At 41.6% G+C, this 20,377-nt stretch overlaps 2 protein-coding genes across 2 annotated transcripts; both read right to left on the reverse strand.

Annotated features, from left to right (window-relative positions):
- Window positions 1-620: 620 nt before the first annotated feature.
- LOC131677309 (juvenile hormone esterase-like) lies at window positions 621-2,575 on the reverse strand. Its single transcript, XM_058957037.1, has 4 exons — window positions 1,954-2,575; window positions 1,771-1,898; window positions 1,572-1,708; window positions 621-1,511 (listed from the first exon to the last, which is right to left on the reverse strand). Exons 1-4 carry the CDS (start codon window positions 2,560-2,562, stop codon window positions 637-639), a joined length of 1,749 nt encoding a protein of 582 aa, XP_058813020.1. The 5' UTR covers window positions 2,563-2,575; the 3' UTR covers window positions 621-636.
- Window positions 2,576-2,912: 337 nt separating this feature from the next.
- Window positions 2,913-6,221, reverse strand: LOC131677308 (putative helicase MOV-10). Its single transcript, XM_058957036.1, has 4 exons — window positions 6,051-6,221; window positions 5,038-5,997; window positions 4,682-4,980; window positions 2,913-4,618 (listed from the first exon to the last, which is right to left on the reverse strand). The coding sequence occupies exons 1-4, from the start codon at window positions 6,105-6,107 to the stop codon at window positions 3,235-3,237; spliced, it is 2,700 nt and encodes an 899-aa protein (XP_058813019.1). The 5' UTR covers window positions 6,108-6,221; the 3' UTR covers window positions 2,913-3,234.
- Window positions 6,222-20,377: the final 14,156 nt, after the last annotated feature.

Consider the following 20,377-nt stretch of genomic DNA (forward strand, 5'->3'; position numbering starts at 1 on the left):
CGGCGTCGCTGTAAAAAACATGCAGGAGACAAAAAATAAAAATAAGTTTTAATTGCCGACCAGGACGATGGTACAACATTAAAAGATACCATTTTATCAATAGCTCTTATAATACAAAACCAAACCAGAATATTAATACTAATAAAAAATAAGTCATCTTCAGTTAAAATACCTCAATTTCTGGGAAATGGTTTTTTCTGGGGTATGAACTTCTGGGTATTTGTTCATTCTGGGTAACGGTTTTCTGGGCAAAAATACTTTCTGGGAAAAGGTTTTCTGGTAATTGGTACTTTCGACGGAATGGTTTTCTGGAGAATGGTTCTTTCTGGGGAAAAAACTTCGGTGTTTTAGTTTCTGGGGAATGGTTTTCGGGGGAAAGTCGTACAACCGAGCTTTATCTCTTTTCAGTTCAGTAGACCAATAGCATGAGAATCGTCATTGCCGGCCGCGACCATCATCACCGATACTTAGGATAGGGTAGAAAATGTTGATGTAATATCTATTTAAGGAAGGCCACCGACTCAGCGACGCTTCCATGGGTATTACGGAGTTGAAGTTGGATTGATATGCTTTCTTTAACAAAGTATTTCTTTCAATAGTGTACCATTGAACTGAACCGGTTCCATTTATTCGAATTCAGATTAGATTTGTGTACCGCTTAATCAGTTTTCTCCAGAACTCTATCCGCTCCGGGTACGGATTGCGCACCATCCTAGGTCTTACATTAATATCTAAGCAATCTAAATCAAACTCTGCCGTTTCGGGATCTACCTTCGTCACAGGTAACCACTTGAAGCACAGACCACTCGTATCCGGAGTTGGGTCGCTGTACTTGGCAAAGTTCGTCCATAGTTCCACCAAGGTGTCTCGTACACGAATTTCATCACTATCCGCTGATAGCGCTGGCAGAAACGGAGGACTGAACATGTAGAAACAATCGTCAGCATGAGATGTTCCTTCGATTTGGCTAACATTGAGGAGCCTTTTCACGATACTGAATCTGCCATCGTACGAAAATAAATAGTGATACTGAGGTGCATTCGGTTGGAATTTGGCCAACCACTCCGCACTCAAATTGGATGTAGTCAGGAATGTTAAATCTGAAAATAAATCACTTATTTCATTTGATGTTTTCCAACATATTTGTTTGCCTTTGCAGTAGAACTGTTTGATTCCTTCGCCAACGGTGGTTTTGTTGAGGCCAACCGGGTTACCGATGAGCTGCGGGATTAGCCATTCTGGATGTTGGTCAAATTGCCATAGTCTGTTTTTGTTTAGACAAAGCGTTAGAATTCCTTCGCCACTCGTGTACCCTTGAATTATTGGCATCTGTATAGTGTCGAATGATTTCAACGTCAACTCCGGCGATTGGTTCAGAATGGTATCCTCGTTCAATTCCAGCTCAATGACTGGTCGGAATAAAAATTGTAGAGGCAGACCGATCTCTTGCTCACTGATAGCAGCGTCCTGGTATTTGATTAGTCGTCGAGCAGGTGTCCTTCTGAGAATGTCTGAAACAAATCGAGCATAGTTTCTTAGAGCATGTTGGAGTGTGTCGATCGTTTCCTCACCTAACGCTCCTTGATCGGAGTTTCCCTTATATCCCAGGCAACGGGCTAATCTACGAGCTTTCTCAGTCGGATCTACTTGCAGTACCGACTCTGTACAGGCGTCTCCACTTTGACAGATAACACGATGAAAGTATTTCCTGTGTTTGATCAAGAATTTTGATTGAAATTTTACCAACAGAAATTTCAGTAGACTACACACCTTGAGTTTGCCGAAAGGTAATGTAAGTAAGCTGACCAACTTCCAGCACTTTCCCCGAAAAGTGTCACATTTTTTGGATTACCTCCGAAGCTTTCAATGTTTTCTTGAATCCATCTTAGCGCTAACCGCTAAACGATTGAAACTAGATTAGCAACCATTACAATAAATCGTTCGTCTACTTACTTGATCTTTCAATCCAAAATTCCCGCTAATTCCCACGCTTGGTATGCTCAGAAATCCAAAGGGCCCTAGTCTGTAGGACATTACTACTACAACAACTCCTTTCTGGACAAAGTATCGAGGATCGTAGATGAAACTGCTTGCCGTTCCTTGCTTTAATCCGCCCCCATGGATGTACACCATGACGGCATATTCCTTCGTCCCGACGACAGGTAGTTGTGGTGTGTAGATATTCAAGAACAGTGCATCCTCGGTACCGGCAATCCAATAATTGCCAAGAACTTCGTGCGGTTGAATGAATTGACTCCTATCGACTAGGCATTTTAACAGTGGCGTTGTGAATCGCTCCAATGGTACTGGGGAGCAGAACCGCAGCTCACCAATAGGTGGTTTAGCGTACGGAATGCCTTTGAAGAGGTGATATAGCGTTCCATTAGGCAGTTTGGAAGTGACACCTTGTACCTTCCCTTGCTTCACCTGCACGATGGGGCGCTCTAGTCCCGGCCAATGCTGTATATAAATGTCCTCGAATAACCTTTGCACGAATGCTATGACTAGCTTGAGAATAAGAAGTAACAATTTGAACATATTTTTGGAACCGGCAGCAGACATCCTGTGACCACGAACAATCGCTCTCGACTGAGACGTGTTTATCATCATCGTAAGCGGTCAGTTTAAAGTGCAATATGAGTTGCAAAAAGCATATGCGTTATCAATAATGCGGCAGACTAGTTAGTTTTGAGAGGAATACCCGGCAAAAGAACTGGTTTCCACTGAATACTAACTACGGAACACATGTGGGAACAAATGCACCTGATTTTTTTTTATTTATATTTAGTATTGATTATCCAGAAATTGAGAATGTAATCGTTGTACCATTGGTTGGGTATAAATAACTCTTCTCGGTACTACATCTTTTCCGCGATTAGTTCTGGTTTTAATTCAATTTGAACGCAAAACTAAATGTGTACCAAGTTAAATATATTTCATTTTTGATAAATTTTATAATTTATTGGGTAAAATTGTGTAGATAACGCTCATTCTTCATTGGGATCAATGGTTTCACTCTTTAGTGATAATAAAATGGAAAATAGCTGGAGTCGATCGAACTACATTTGTTTAAAAACACCATCCGCCGTAATACCGAGATAACCTTTCAGTCATAATATATTAACAGTATTTGGAAAGGGAAATATTTCCATCGAAAGAAAATAATTGAAATTAAGTAAAATGATACCCATGAGCACAACGTGATCTGATCGAAGAAATCGTCAACGTTCAACCTCACCAATCCCGTTCGGTTTCGGCCTTCCTCGATTGCATGTACGGAGGAGTCAAGGAAAAATCACTTCCCTTGTAAGCATGATTATCCACGCAGTACTTGATCATCGAGTACCAGTGCAGATCCCGCTGCAGCGTGTCCGGATTACCAACGATGATCATCAGTGCTCGCGCCCGCGTTGTTGCCACGTTCAATCGTTTCTCGTTGTTCAAAAATCCCACCGTAGCCGTCGCCGACCGGACGGTAGAAATCAACATAATCGGCTTCTCCCGGCCCTGATACTGCTCGGTGGAACCAACTTCCACATTGTCCCAGCCGTTATTCTTGCATAGCGTCTTGATCAGCAGCACCTGCTTCGTGTATGGCGATATGATACCAACCTCATGCTGGCCTACCGTTCGGTCACAAATTCCTTCCGAAAAAATCTTCTTTAAATAGAATATAATCTGGTCAGCTTCCTGTCGATTGTAGAGACTGCTCGAGTGTGCATCCTTTTCTGTGATCCCCCGAATCGAATGAAAGAACATAGGGAACTTTTTTCGCGGCAGTTCTGACCATCCAATCGCCCAGTCCGTAGCAGTAGAAGGCGCATGAGATCTGAGATCACCTTCGTAGAATGCGTAGTTTGGGAATTGAAGCATATGCCGGTGCGAACGATAGTTGTCCAACAGCTTTGTGATTACGAATGGATTATATTCTCCCGTTTCCAAGTTCTTTCGATAGATGTCGTGATTCATTAACCGTTCCAGCATGGAGATCTGCTGCACGGTATCTTGCAGATAGGTATATCGTATCATAGGTCCTAGCTGCTTTGGATCTCCAGATAAAATCACGCTGGCCGTTATCTCTCTCCCATTTGTACCGATTCCGGCAATCGGAACCAGTGCGGAAATCTCTTTAGCGCTTCCAGCTTCATCGATAAATATGTAACTGAAGTGATTGGGATCAATCTTGGCTTGAGCCAGTCGACCACACATCGTAACCGTAGCCACCACAACGCGACTGTTGTAGATATCGTGCCACGACGGAGCGGAATACGTCCCAGATGCCAAATTAGAGATACCAACCACTGCCTCATCCATATTGAGCACGTTCTTCTCACAAGACTTCGATAGATATCGAAAAACGTCAGATGATGGAATGAATTCCAACAGTCGCTTAGTAAATTCGTCGCAGGCAAAGTTTGACGACGCCGATACCAGTACATTCGCTTTCGGCAGTAGTTTCCAAATTTGAACTACCGCCTCAACCAAAGTAGAAGTTTTTCCCGTACCAGGTGGCCCAAAAAGTATGTATGGGGCAGGGAAAGCCATACGGTTGACGATATTTTCAACGGCGGACATTTGCTCCACGTTCGTGCTAACATTCTTACTACACCAATCAAAACTGAAAGGGGTGGAGAAACAATGATCATTTACTATAAAACCGCACATTTCTACGGAAACTTACTCTTTGAAAAGTATTTTCTTTTTCTCGGGCTCCTTCGGAAAAAGCAGCTTGCCAATGTCAATTTTCTCCAATAGTGATAAGGCTAAATACTCCATCTGGAACGTAAGTCGGTTCAGTTCGAACACGATCGTATAAAACGCCGCTGGAACTAACGGTTGGTTCACGTGAATCACCATGTAATCCGGGTGAATGTTATGTATCGAGCCAAGAAAGCTCCTCTGCTCGAAATCACTCGGAATTATAATTTTAACACCGCATTCCTCATCTAACAGCGTAGGTGCAACTTCGAATTGGTCAACCTGTCAGTGAAACACAAAAAATATCAATTTCATTTCTTTAACTAAGAACCAACTCACCGAAAGACGATAAAATTTCTCCGTAATACCAGGAACCAGTTTGGCATTCTTTATCTGATACTTCTCGTACTCAACCTGCAAGTCGTAATCCTCGATCTGATTGAGCACGTTAAGATATTCCAAGTAATTTGCCGGGTGGAGCCCTTGGTGTTTGAAATCCTGCAGCTTATCCAGCAAACTCTTAGCCCCAGCAGCACGAGCCACTGCCCGTGGCGAAAAATCACTAGCATACAGTTCCCGAATCACCTTCGGTACAGGATAACTGTTTAAAGGAGGACAGTGTATTGGCGGTTGCTTCAATGCCAGCTGTTCACCAGAAAAGTGGCACAACTCGTTCACCTGCAGGTAATACTGTTCCAAAATTTCCGTCTTCGCATCCAACATGCCGACCATAATCAAAGAGAAATTACGATCTACCGCCGACAGATAGGAACTCCGAAAGGAAAATGTTGTAAAGGATCCCCACGGAATGCGCTGCTCACTTTCGAACAGTGTCATCAGCTGACCATCCGGTAGATGGAGATAAGCCATGGTCAACACGGTTACTGGACTGGAGGAAACATTACGCACGTACGCCAAAACTTTTGCAAAGTCCGGCCGATAATCCAACCGGATGTGAAACATTGGTTCCTCTTGGATGCAATCATCCACCTGCCGAAGGAAACGGAATTCCTTACCGTGTTTTTCTCGATGCACTTCCAGTTTGACCTCATCGGGAAAGTTCAAACGACAGGTATAACATGACCGCACGTTATGTTCCATTTTGCGGAAATCACGGGTGAATGTTCGGACGTGGCGTAGTTTGTAATGGCTCTGCTTCCGCTTCGGTTGAGATAATTCCTTCATTTGGTTGGCTTTGGTTTCACTGCGGATTGGTTCATGGTAGACGGGGGCAGAAGGCTGTGCCTTAGAGAGCGGCAGCTTGACGCTCTTTGTCAAACATGGTTCCATTTGAGGGAGCTGAAGGAAAATGGAATAACGATCACAATTTTGGTAGAAAAACGGACACTTACCTTCTCGAAGGCGGCTGCAATTTTGCAGTTTCTTTCAGTTCCTACAGTTTTCGTCATCTCTATTAGCGAAGTTTTACATGAAAATTCTTAATTAAATTTTCACAAAATAATTCCCGCGTGACAATTTATTCACCAGAAATAAAACTTTTGACGGCTTCCGAGATCGCTGTTGCCAGCTACCCAAATAATTTTACATTGGCCCAATAAATCCAGCCGGAGAAAAGGCTGGGCTTCTGCCTCAATTCCACCTCTAATGACAAAACTAATTCCGAATCGGTATCGGTTGTGTGATTTGAGCCAACATTTCAGTGGCAATTAGCCGGAATTTTGAGCCTATTTTCGGGTGGGATTTACTACGAGTTCCCGCTGTGAAACCCAAAAAAATGTTTCCAAACCATCCAACACAGGTCCAACGCTAGACGTATATTGAACAGTTTGTTATGTCGTTTTCGCTTGAAGCAGAAACTAACTCAGTTTCGGACCTAACTGCTGTCAAACCGTTTGTTTGAAGCAGAGATGCCAGGTACTTTTTTCAAATGTCTGCAATAATAATTTTAAAAGTCTGGGAAGAACAAAAATGTCAGGAAAGCTAGTGTAACCAAAAGCCTTAATATTCAAAAATCTGCAAATATCTGCAACAAAACTAAAAAATCTGCAAATATCTGCAACCAAACTAGAAAATCTGCAAATATCTGCGTCATCGAAAAAATCTGCAGCCTAAATTAAAATCTGCGAATTTGCAGACTTGTCTGCAAATCTGGCATCTCTGGTTTGAAGCCAGTTTCCAACCTAGGTTATGCGCCACTGAACTGAAAACCGGGTTGGGTTCCAACCAGGAGGGTGTCACTCCTGTCATCCTCTATGGAGATATACAGACTTTGACAGTAGTCAACATATGTGGGCCTAGCTGCATCTAGGCCCATGTCGCCTGTGCAATAGCATTGGGTTGTTTTGATTTGAACAAAGGCAGATGTTGGCTAGGACAAAATGGTTGCCTAGCAGGGGGCTGGTTCCAACCTGAAATATATTTCGGGTTCGCTCACACCACTGCTGTTTGGCGAGAACCCAATTCAGTTTCATTAAAAACGTTCGTTTGAAGCAACTAACCTGGGTTAGTTTCTAGGTTCTCAATCGAAAACGACATTAGGGATCGACCTCCGTTCGTCCTATGAGGGTCTGCTTCAAAGAGACCCGATCAAACCATTCGGAATTTGATTCGGAATCCTGAATGGAGTCAGTATATATTCCGAATCAAATGCAACAACCGATTCTGAGTCGGAATCGGTTGTTGCATTTGATTTGGAATCCATAATGACTCCCCTCTAAGAACGGTTGGTTTCAAAATTGTCCAATGAAGGACGTTCGTTGGGCCAATTTGGACAACGTCCAAATAACCGTTCAACAAACGTCCATCGTTGGACCCGTGTAGAACGATTTTGAAACAATTTTTTGGACGCCTCAGTGGGTCCATTTAGAAATCCGAACCGGTTCCGGAATGAGTTTAACTGGGGGGTTTAACTACAGCCCACCCACTGAGACGTCCAACAAAACCCTCTAAGAACGGTTGGTTTCAAAATCGTCCAATGAAGGACGTTCGTTGGACCAATTTGGACATCGTCCAAATAACCGTTCAACGAACGTCCATCGTTGGACCCGTGTTGAACGATTTTGAAACAATTTTTTGGACTTCTCAGTGGGAATGTTTCAAAATCGTTCAACACGCCCCACTAAGACGTCCAAAAAATTGTTTCAAAATCGTTCAACACGTGTCCAACGATGGACGTTCGTTGAACGGTTATTTGGACGTTGTCCAAATTGGTCCAACGAACGTCCTTCATTGGACGATTTTGAAACCAACCGTTCTTAGAGGGGCGTCCAACGATGGACATTTGTTGAACGGTTATTTGGACGTCGTCCAAATTGGTCCAACGAACGTCCTTCATTGGACGGTTTTGAAACCAACCGTTCTTAGAGGGTTGTATCACTGGACCCAGTCACCGTGTCCTAGCAAAAAGTTGTCAGTTCTTGCCACCATTTTGCGCGATTTGTACGAGAATTCTGGCAGAGTATTCGCTTAAATGCAATATCCGTTGGAAAATTCGTGATTTGGCCCGGACGACCCAGTTAAGCTCAGCCGGAAATGAACTGGAATTCTGGCTGGTTTCAGTTCGTATTCCGGCTCCAGTGACACAACCGATTCTAGTTAGAATCGGTTGTGTCACTGGAGCCCATATGCGAACTGGAACCAGCCAGAATTCCAGTTCATTTCCGGCTGAACTTTACTGGTGAGTTTCATTTGCACACAACTGCCATTACCCTCTAAGAACGGTTGGTTTCAAAATCGTACAATGAAGGACGTTTGTAGGACCAATTTGGACAACGTCCAAATAACCGTTCAACGAACGTCCATCGTTGGACCCGTGTTGAACGATTTTGAAACAATTTTTTGGACGTCTCAGTGGGTATAAGAAGAACCGGTCCGAGAAAAAGAATGAGAAAGGTCAATCTCCAGCACCTTTCTCATTCTTTTTCTCGGACCGGTTCGGAGAAAGTTCGATCGGAATTTGCTTAGTTCTTTGTGCGTGCATACGGCCGGAATCGCGCGAATCGGTCCTCGGGTTTTACGATGCAAGTTTGCAGTGATCCTATCGAGTAAAGGACGAAATGAAATGGAAGGGAAAGTCGGTGCATTCCCATGCAATTTGTTCAAACCAATTAAATGTACCTTGCCATCTTCAGCAAACCGCATGTGTACCAGGGTCGACTAGGGGAAAAAGAAGACAAAGCAACGTCGCAGGGCACAACGAAGAGGAAACCCTAAAGCAATTCCCGAGATCATGTGATGACGGCGGCCAACATCATTAAGGTGAGTGCATTTCTTTTTACCTCTTTCTAAGAACCATGAAATCATACATGATTCTTAGAAACAGGGGCATGCTTTGAATTAGATTTGAGTACAGCCAACTTTCATTTTACATTGGCGCCCAACGTGGTTTCTGACTGAAAATGTTAAACTAACCGATACTGCTCACTTTTAGCACAGAGAACAGACATCCATGATCGAACAAAAATATTTAAAAAAAACGTGCAAACATTTGAAGGAAATTAATATACGATAAACACTAGCTTCGCCACATCAACTTATCCCAACTATCCGTTAAATCCATTCCGGAACTAGTTCGTACTGGTACTGAAACCATTCAGGATTTCGAACCGGCTCCGGAATAGATTTGACGGAAAGTTGGGATAAGTTGGTTTGGCGGCGCTAGCGTATATTGATTCAAATGTTTACCCACGTTTTATTAATACATTTGTTCGATCATGGATGTCTGTTCTCTGTGCTGGTGATATCCCAACTACCTTTGAAAACGTTAGGAATTTTTATACAAATTGAATGCTGAAGATGGACATCTGTTCTCTGTGGTCTAACTATAAAATCTCTGAATATAAAAGTACACGCAGCCATAAAATAACCTACAGAATAAGTTCTTTTAACTTAAATTTAGGTCCTTTTGAGCTGTGATCGCTTTCGCACTTACCCGGTCAGCGTGGCAAGCAGAAAGTTAGCTAAAGTTTAGCAAAGCGAAATTGATGCTGGCAGAGTTTCTGCGAGCATTTTGCGCGATTTGTGCGAGAATTCTGGCAACGAATTCGCTCAAATGCAACAACCGTTTCTGACAAAAGCGGTTACACCAATCGATGCTGCTCACTTTTATCCAGAATCGAGCCAGAAATGTATGGCCAAGATCTCTGCTCGCTTCCTGCCACATCTTTGTCAGACGTTTTGCTCGATTCGTGCTAAATTCTACCAGGTAGGAATTGCCAGAATCTTTGCACAGTTTATGTCCGAGTTATGGCAGGGTTTAGCTCGGTTCCTGTCAAAATTTGCCAGAAAATGCGAGCGAAACCGAGTTCGCCCTAGCTCAACTAACCCGACAGGGTACGCGCAAAAATCTGACAGGGCTGCCAAACCAAGACTTACAGAAATATAGCAGAGCGGTCTCCTGCCAGAAAATTTGCTCACTGGGTATTAGTGTTATCAAAAACAAAACGAGAGGTTCGACTCAGTCGAGGTCTTCCGTGCAGTAAGGTACTTTTGAGTTGTTTGGCGTATACCCAAAATTAGGTAAATTCAACTTAAATTTAAGTAAATTAAACTCAAGGTTGAGTTATTATCACAGAGCACAGACATCCATGATCAAACAAAAATATTTAAAAAACGTGTAAACATTTGAATTTATATCACAGACTAACAGACATAACACTATGAGGGAATTCCCTAAAAAATATCGATCCAGCAATTTTCCCAGAACACTAGCTCCACCTTTTATTCACGGTCTCAAACACTCATTTGCTGGTGGGTTACCCCTCAGGTTTGGGAACAATTTTTCAGTAGTGGTATATCCCCCACATGCTTGTTCATATGTCAGTGGCGCCATAATTTCAAATGTGGCCACAGTCCCAACTACAAATATGTTTAAAATGACCGTTAAAGCAGGCGAAGCTTTGTTTTTGAGTGTTATGTCTGTTAGTCTGTGTTTATATACGATAAAAACTAGCGCCGCCACACCAACCTATCCCAACTATCTGTCAAATCCATTCCGGAACCGGTTTGAAATCTTGAATGGATTCAGTATGGAATCATGCTCAAAGAAAACCGATTCCGACTATCGGTTGATGCATTTGAGCTGGAATTCATGCTGGAAGTACGAACCGGTTCCTGACTAGTTTGACTGGGTAGAGGAATAACCGCTGTCAATTCTGTGGAATCAACCACAAAAAAACATGACGACATAGCGCACCTGGTTTGGATATCCCAACTACCTTTGAAACCGTTAGAGCATGTTCAGGAGCGTTTCAGTTCTAGATTCATAATTTTGAGTTCTAAAAAATAAAACTGAAAATTTTTAAACTAGAACCTGCTGTTCCCAGCAGCAGTTTTAGCGGGTGTTCTATTTAGTTTAAAATTCATGTCTCGCCATGCCTTCAACGTTACTACATTCAAAATTATTTTTCCCCAGTCTATCGGATCTAAGTGGCTGTGCTGAAAACTTTGCATGTATTTAAAACACAGTTCTAAACGTGTTTTTAAATCAGCAAAAAATAGAACGGCGTCGTATAACAGTTTTAAATTTTAAAACAAACTTCGAAATTATAAAACAAAGCGCTCTGCTGGGGATGTCAATGTTTCAGTTCCAGTTCTACTTTGAAACTCATACAAAATAAAACGCTCCTGAACATGCCCTTAGAAATTTTACACAAGTTGAATGCTGAAGATGGACGTCTGTTCTCTGTGTTATTATTTTTGCCGTAGTTAAATCACAGAGAACAGACGTCCATATTCAGCATTAAACTTGTGTAAAATCTCTAACGGTTTCGAAGGTAGTTGGGATATCCAAACCAGGCGCGCTACTGTCGTCATGTTTTTTTGTGGCTGAGTTCGACAGAATTGACAGCGGTTATTCCTCTACCCAGTCCGGACTAGGGAACCGGTTCGGACTTCCAGCATGAATTCCAGCTCAAATGCATCAATCGATAGAGTCGGAATCAGTTGTTTTCTTTGAGCAAGATTTTATACCGAATCCATTCAGGATTTCGACCCGGTTCCGGAATGGATTTGACGGATAGTTGGGATAGGTTGGTGTCGCGGCGCTAGTGTTTATCGTTTATTAATTCAAATGTTTACACACGTTTTTTAAATATTTTTGTTCGATCATGGATGTCTGTTCTCTGTGGTTAAATGGAAACAACCTTCAACACGGTTTACCTAATTTTACTTTCCTGCACGATACCACGAGATTGAGTCAAAAAGACTCAATTTTCGGTAGTTTTTCGGTGGCGTGTAGATTTAGAGAAAACTCAGAATTTGAAGTGTTTATATCATACAGCTATTTTATTGATCAGCAGCCATTTCTGATCGACATAATGATCCTTCATATGGTTTATTTTATTTTGGATGCAAATTTAAAAGAAATTCATAAAGTAGTAATGTGAAGTAATTTTCGAAAAAATTTGTACTCTTAAAATGTTTAAAATAGGCGCATCGTCCTGTGGAATGGTTGCTTACAAACAATTTTTTAGATGCATTGTGCCGAGAACAACAGCTTCTTTATTTGAAAGTGAACAATAAGAACCAGCTTGTCTTGTAGAAGCTAGAGCTTAAATAATTAAATGTATGTAATCTCTACAACGAGTCAAAACTCATTTCTTAATAAGCCATAGTTACGTTTTGTTTCTCCGGATGGGTGTAGTGCAGTTGGATTCTGAAGCAACTAAGTCAATCATGGAAGTAAAACGGAATAAAATGCACCTTTTACTCCGGTTTGCTACCAGAAGAACACAAGAGAAGAAGAGAACACAAGAAAGACCTACTTCATGTTTGCTTCCAAGTACTTTCAGTTTCTCCGTGTACTGAAACAAACCTCATGTTACTCATATACAAGCATCCATTTGCGGAAGTATCCTCCACGAAGTCGCACTTTCAATTATACGATGTCCTACGTACGTACAAGACAGCATTAATAGATTTCCTATTTTCCCGAACGCTGCCGGCAAAACCACTACTGAATGGTCATTATTTTCTCATTTCTCATTAGTGTAATGAGGTTTCCTCTTGCCAACCGACGACATTGTGGCGACACGCTTGTTTCATCATGTTAGATAGTGCTGCGCTATCGATAGTGTTAAATATCTTTTGTTATCCGATAAGGATATCTTGTCCTTTTGTCCACCCTGCTCAATTCCCGTGGGGGGATTGAACAATTTTCATCCTTTTATATATCTATTCTCTTTTCGACGCCAAAGCTATAACGGCGAGGAAACGCAGAGGCAGATCATCACGGTCGCCGCCAGCTACTCATTACATCGTTCCGGTTCTTCTGATATGCCGAGTAGTTACATAAGCCCACTTACAGGAACGGTCATAAATCCACATCACTTCTGGAAACGATAATCGAAAATCAAAGCTCATTTGGCCAATGGTCGACATTGGGAATTGCCTAGAGGTTCAATCCTTTCGTGAATTTTACTTTCTTTCTCTACATTTTTACCCCACATCAGCGCTAGGAAGTTTTGTTTCCTCCAGTAAAAAATCCATTAGTGATCCAACAAGATTGAACATAAAAACACAGTGAACAGACGTCCACCTTCAGCATTCAACTTGTGTAAAAACCTCTAAGGTAGTTGGGATCCCCCAACCAGGTGCGCTACTGTCGTCATGTTTTTTTGTGGCTGAGTTCGACTGAATTGACAGCGGTTATTCCTCTACCCAGTCAAACTAGTCCGAAACCGGTTTGGACTTCCAGCATGAATTCCAGCTCAAATGCATCAACCGATAGAGTCGGAATCGGTTGTTTTCTTTGAGCAAGATTCCATACTGAATCCATTCAGGATTTCGAACCGGTTCCGGAAGGGATTTGACGGATAGTTGGGATAGGTTGATGTGGCGGCGCTAGTGTTTATCGTTTATTAATTCAAATGTTTACACACGTTTTTTTTTTAAATATTTTTGTTCGATCATGGATGTCTGTTTTCTGTGATAAAAATACATTCCATTAGCAGCCCACAGAATCTTAAAGCAGAGGTTTTCAACTGGTGATGAATTAGTCTATTGTGGGCGTGAAACTTGCGTGGTAGATTCTTACTTGTTATCCTAACATTCCCATCGCATCCCTCCAAGAACGGTTAGTTTCAAAAGAGTTCAATGAAGAACATTCGTTAGACGATGTCCAAATAGGATGTGAATAATCTTGATGATTAAAATCCAGACGGACCGTCGAACGACAACGAATATTGGGATTGGGATTGAGAATGTTGAGGTGTGAACCTAAAATCCATTAATTTAATTTCGAATTTGTTCAACTCAATCGTCGAGTTTCAATCAATGCTGTTTGATGTATGACCTAGTGTGTGACTTAGTCACAGTTCATGGTGGTGTAATTGGTAGCGCATTTGGCCCTAATTGAAAAGAAGGCAGGTTCATGTTTTCCTCCGGGTGAGTTTTTCGAATCAATTGGAACGACTCAATTGATTCATTATTTTTCAGTCGGTTTTTCTGTGTCAAAACAGGAATACCAGAAGAGATTTAAATATGACTTATGACGTGCTCGGAAGCAATGCTTCATTTCACGAGAAGACGGATGTTCGTTGAACTTGTTATTATCTTTCAAAAAGTGGATAGCTCACCTCTTAATATTCTTCAAGTTATACCGAGCACATTTTCAACCAATAATATACGTAGAAAATAGAACCATCAAACTTATGTGAAAAGTCTTGGATAAATCTAATAATACTCGCTTCAAAACTTTTGTACCTCTCCAACGGAATCCGGTACCGAGAATCCATTATGCAAACTTATGTGGTTTTCGTTTGAGGCGAAACTGAGTCAGTTCCTAACCCCAACTGCTGTCAAAATGTATGAACTGACAGCAGTTGGGGTTAGAACCTGACTCAGTTTCAGGTTCAAGCGAAATCGCCATTAGTAACTCAAACTCAGCTGCGGAGCGCATGGATAGTCACACATGTCCACACATACACACATATACTAAGCAGTTTCAATAGACCAATTTTCCTTGCATCGCAAGGCCCGGAAAAGCACACACCGTTTTGAACTCAAACGAGAAACTTTTGTCCGGATTACGGCTGAAGTATGTCGAAATCTCCCGAAGCAGTTGAGTTTTGTCTCGACAAAACAATTCCTACACGCATGTGTGTGCATTGTTTCCTTTTCAGTCTTCTCTCAGGGTATATCGCTATGTTTGTCGCACACGAAGCACAAACAGCAGGTATGCATTTAATTGACGTGGCACTACCGTCGTCGTAGTTATCATCATCGTCAGCCCAGAACCGGTATCCATTCGGTGTAAAATTTTCCTGAGGCGAAAACAATTTAATCAGTTTCCCACTTTACTTGCTGAACTATCGCATCGTGTGTACACAATAACAGAGAGTTGGGAGTTTTTCATTTCCAGTATATTCATCATTTTAATGCCAGATATGCCCGGAATGACGTTCTGGTCGCATATGCAATGGGTTCTTTCATGCAGCAACGAGAATCATAAGAAAATGTGGGATTGGAGTTATCCTGTTGCTTCGTTAGAGAATGTATTGATAAATTTGTTCTTAGCTATACTGTCAATTGAAAAGTTGGATTTCGTCAGAAATGAAGCGAAAGCGAACAAAGATTTAATTAAATTGTGTGTATGTGAAATGGCTGTGTGCACAAAAATTCTCATGCTGCTATTTGAGAACCGAGTCAGTATGGTTTGACGTAAAACCTATATTTTCATGTATACCCACTAGAGCTTTTTCCGATAGCTCTAGTTCACCCAAAAGAGGTTTCAAGTTTCTATAGTAATATACAACGCAAATTCGTTAGTTGGGTCACGACTGCGCCCCAACTAGCGAATCGTATCCGATAATTGGGGCAACTGACAGCTGACAAAAATTACCCAAGGGAAACGCTGATTTTTTGTTTTATTTCGTAAAAAAACAAACAATAATCAAATAAAAGTTTTCCTTTTAAGCTAATGAGGAATAGTAATCAAAATAAAAGTTTTATTTTCAAACTAAGAGTATACGTTGGTTGTTTTTTGCTAAAAGTAAAAAACTCTTATTTTTACCAACATTTTTTTTAAAATATCTTCACAAAAAACAGGAAATGGATACATCGTCGGGAAAAGCCGATAAAGCACAAACATACTACGTTGTGACTAGCTAAAAAAGATTGGATAATGTGATTGAATATATCAGACCTTCAAAAGTTAGTAAACTAACCTCTCTGCGACACAAACTAATTGATACTGAATGGAAGAAGCGAAATATTTAACACATTTATTTCACTATTCACATTCCGGAATATGAATTCAAAAAATAAAATTCCATTGAATTTCAAAGTATGCTTTTTTCCTAGATGGCCACAGAAATCAACCAATGAACCCCTTGAAATCAATGACATTCAAACGTCAATCAGTTTTTGACTTTCAGTTTTGACATAAGAGTGTCTTTTAGTTGGGGCATGCCCCAACTAGCGAACACCCAACTAACGAACAGCCCAACTAGCGAACCCCCAACTAACGAATTTGCGCTGTATATGGAAACTCGGAAATAAAAACTTAAAATCCGAATTAAAAAATTCCACAGTAACTCTGTATACCTCAAAACATTTGGTCGCGCAGCTTATTTTATAACGAACAGCTTTATTGAATGGGAGGAGGTTCCCCGACAATGTTATTTAACTTTGAAGATCAACCGATTTTTTTTTTTTAAATTTCCTATTCTAAGCATGTGCGAGAAAGGCCTCTATAACATTGTATGAGAATATCTTTTCACTGCAAAATCGGATCAATTTGCAGTCTTGGGAAATGTTGACCCTTACACTTTAAGCTATACAACTGTAGATTATGGGATGGGCAAGATTATACTGGCATTTTTTACTGAATTAATAGTTTCTGTTGGCTATTTTTCATACATTTTCACATACAAACTTGAAAACTTGTGAGTGAGCTAGAGTTTTCGGAAAATATATTTGATAAATGGTATGTGAAGCCAATTCCCGGTCAAACCATTCGGAATTTGATTCGGAATCCTGAATGGTGTCAGTATGGAGTGCAACAACCGATTGAGTCGGAATCGGTTGTTGCATTTAAGTTGGAATCCATTCAGAATTCCGAGCTGGCTCCGGAGTTGGTTTAAATAAGTTTGATCGATTTACACACATTCTTTATCGCAACACCCTTTAATTTTTGAAAAGATTTAACCAGAAACAAATTTGACTGACATTTGACAAAATATGGGTGAACCTGTCTAATTCAGAGCAAATGACAATAACAAATCAACACATAAAGCTTTTTTAAACATTTGAATGAATGTGCGATAAAACATTTGCGCTGCGTTACCAGCATATCCCAATTAGGCAATCCATGAGACGTTTCTGATCAGCTGATTATTTCTTCTTTACTTCCCGGTCAGCGTGGCAAGCAGAAAGTTAGCAAAAGTTGAGCAAAGCGAAATTGATGCTGGCAGAGTTTCTGCGAGCATTTTGCGCGATTTGTGCGAGAATTCTGGCAACGAATTCGCTCAAATGCAACAACTGTTTCTGACAGAAGCGGTTAAACCAACCGACGCTGCTCACTTTTATCCAGAATCCAGTCAGAAATGTACGGCCAAGATCTCTGCACGCTTCCTGCCACATCTTTGTCAGATGTTTTGCTCGATTCGTGCTAAATTCTATCAGGTAGGAATTGCCAGGATATTTGCACAGTTTATGTCCGAGTTATGCCAGGGTTTTGCTCGGTTCCTGTCAAAATTTGCCAGAAAACGCGAGCAAAACCAAGTTCGCCCTAGCTCAACTAACCCGCACAGAGAACAGACGTCCATCTTCAGCATTCAACTTGTGTAAAATCTCTAACGGTTTCGAAGGTAGTTTGGATATCTAAACCAGGTGCGCTACTGTCATGTTTTTTTTGTGGCTGAGTGCGACAGAATTGACAGCGGTTATTCCTCTACCCAGTCAAACTAGTCCGGAACCGATTCGGACTTCCAGCATGAATTCCAGCTCAAATGCGTCAACCGATAGAGTCGGAATCGGTTGTTTTCTTTGAGCTAGAGTCCATGCTGAATCCATCCAGGATTTCGAACCGGTTCCGGAATCGATTTGAAGGATAGTTGGGATAGGTTGGTGTGGCGGCGCTAGTGTTTTTCGTATATTAATTCAAATGTTTACACACGTTTTTTAAATATTTTTGTTCGATCATGGATGTCTGTTCTCTGTGTAACCCGGCAGGATACGCGCAGAAATCTGACAGGGCTGCCAAACCAAGACTTACAGAAATCTAGCAGAGCGGTCTCTGCCAGAAAATTTGCTCACTGGGTTATTCTGACGTTACTCCGAGGGGTGCGACGTCCGACAATATCGTTGATTCGATCCAACATCAAACGAATCGGACTAACAAAGTTGTTTGTCGGACGAGTTTTTCTGTTCGCAGGAGTATACTTCCCACTGAGACGTCCAAAAAATTGTTTCAAAATCGTTCAACACGGGTCCAACGATGGACGTTCGTTGAACGGTTATTTGGACGATGTCCAAATTGGTCCAACGAACGTCCTTCATTGGACGATTTTGAAACCAACCGTTCTTAGAGGGTTGTTGACTTGTTGACTAACCCACCGCTGAATTGTCAAACAAACATCTAATGGATTGCCTAATTACCCTTTCAAACCCATTCCGAAACCGGTTCGGAATCCAGAATGGATGCAGTACCCACTGAGAATCCCCAAAAACTGTTCCAAATCGTTCCCCCTAAGAACGGTTGGTTTTAAAATCGTCCAATGAAGTACGCTCGTTGGACAAACGTTGGACGACGTCCAAATAACCGTTCAACAGACGTCCATACCCTCTAAGAACGGTTGGTTTCAAAATCGTCCAATGAAGGACGTTTGTAGGACCAATTTGGACAACGTCCAAATAACCGTTCAACGAACGTCCATCGTTGGACCCGTGTTGAACGATTTTGAAACAATTTTTTGGACTTCTCAGTGGGTAGTAGGACCCCTGTTCAACGATTTTGAAACATTTTTTTGGATTTCTCAGTGGGTCAATACGGGTCCAACGCTGAACGGTTATTTGTAAGTCGCCCAACCCACTGAGACGTCCAAAAAATTGTTTCAAAATCGTTCAACACGGGTCCAACGATGGACGTTCGTTGAACGGTTATTTGGACGATGTCCAAATTGGTCCAACGAACGTCCTTCATTGGACGATTTTGAAACCAACCGTTCTTAGAGGGTTGTTGACTTGTTGACTAACCCACCGCTGAATTGTCAAACAAACATCTAATGGATTGCCTAATTACCCTTTCAAACCCATTCCGAAACCGGTTCGGAATCCAGAATGGATGCAGTACCCACTGAGAATCCCCAAAAACTGTTCCAAATCGTTCCCCCTAAGAACGGTTGGTTTTAAAATCGTCCAATGAAGTACGCTCGTTGGACCAACGTTGGACGACGTCCAAATAACCGTTCAACAGACGTCCATAGTAGGACCCCTGTTCAACGATTTTGAAACATTTTTTTGGATTTCTCAGTGGGTCAATACGGGTCCAACGCTAAACGGTTATTTGTAAGTCGCCCAACCCACTGAGACGTCCAAAAAATTGTTTCAAAATCGTTCAACACGGGTCCAACGATGGACGTTCGTTGAACGGTTATTTGGACGATGTCCAAATTGGTCCAACAAACGTCCTTCATTGGACGATTTTGAAACCAACCGTTCTTAGAGGGAACGTTGGTCTAACGAACGTCCTTCATTGGAAGATTTTGAAACCAACCGTTCTTACGAATCAGGAATCAGAATATATTGGCTCAAATGACACGTTCCCCGTACATAGTCGGGGATTTGAACGTCCTTCATTGGAAGATTTTGAAACCAACCGTTCTTACGAGCTGTTAAACCCATCCCGGAACCGGTTCGGGATTGTGAAAAGAATCAGTATGGATTCCAACTCAAATGCAACAACCGATTCCGAATCAATCGGTTTCGGAATCGGTTGTTGCATTTGAGCTGGATTCCATATTGATTCCATTCAGGATTCCGAACGATTAGATTGGGTAGTGGTTTTATTTTCCGAGGTCTGAAATGGACTGTTTTTACAATCGATCCCCTTAGCACGGTTGGTTTCAAAATAGTCCAGCGTTGGATGACGTCCAAATAACCGTTCAACAGACGTCAATCGTTGGAGCCGTGTTGAACGATTTTGGGACAATTTTTCGAGCGTGTGGGAATCCATACCTAATCCACTCACGATTCCGAACGGGTTCCGGAATGGGTTTGACAGTGTAGTTGGGATTACCTGGTGTGGCGGTGTAGTGTTTTAACGTATATTCATTTAAATGTTGACACAAGTTTTCTTTAAAATATATTTGTTCGATAATGTATGTCTGTGAAAAATATCGTTTTTTTTCGATTCGCTTTTCATGGAGTCAACTTGACCACAAACAAGGGCACCAAGGCTTGAAAGTATCCCAGCTCATTTTCCGACTGAACTTACTGGGTATGGAGGACCCGACTAGTGCAAAATTACTCGCTGGAGGATAACTAAGCGGAAAGATATTTTTGAAGGAATTCTCTCTTATCGTTTTGCATGTTTGCCTGTGTTATAAGTTTTTTTTCAGGCTAATTGAATTACTCCAAATCGTACAGTTCAGGAATCAGAATATATTGGCTCAAATGGCGCGTTCCCCGTACATAGTCGGGGATTTGTGCCTTGCCGTGTGTTTTCATCATTTCCTGAGTGGAAGGAAAGGACAAGGAGGAGTGGGGAAGTAGAATT

The sequence above is a fragment of the Topomyia yanbarensis genome, chromosome 1, assembly GCF_030247195.1.
Source record: "Topomyia yanbarensis strain Yona2022 chromosome 1, ASM3024719v1, whole genome shotgun sequence".
Classification (NCBI taxonomy): Eukaryota; Metazoa; Arthropoda; class Insecta; order Diptera; family Culicidae; genus Topomyia; species Topomyia yanbarensis.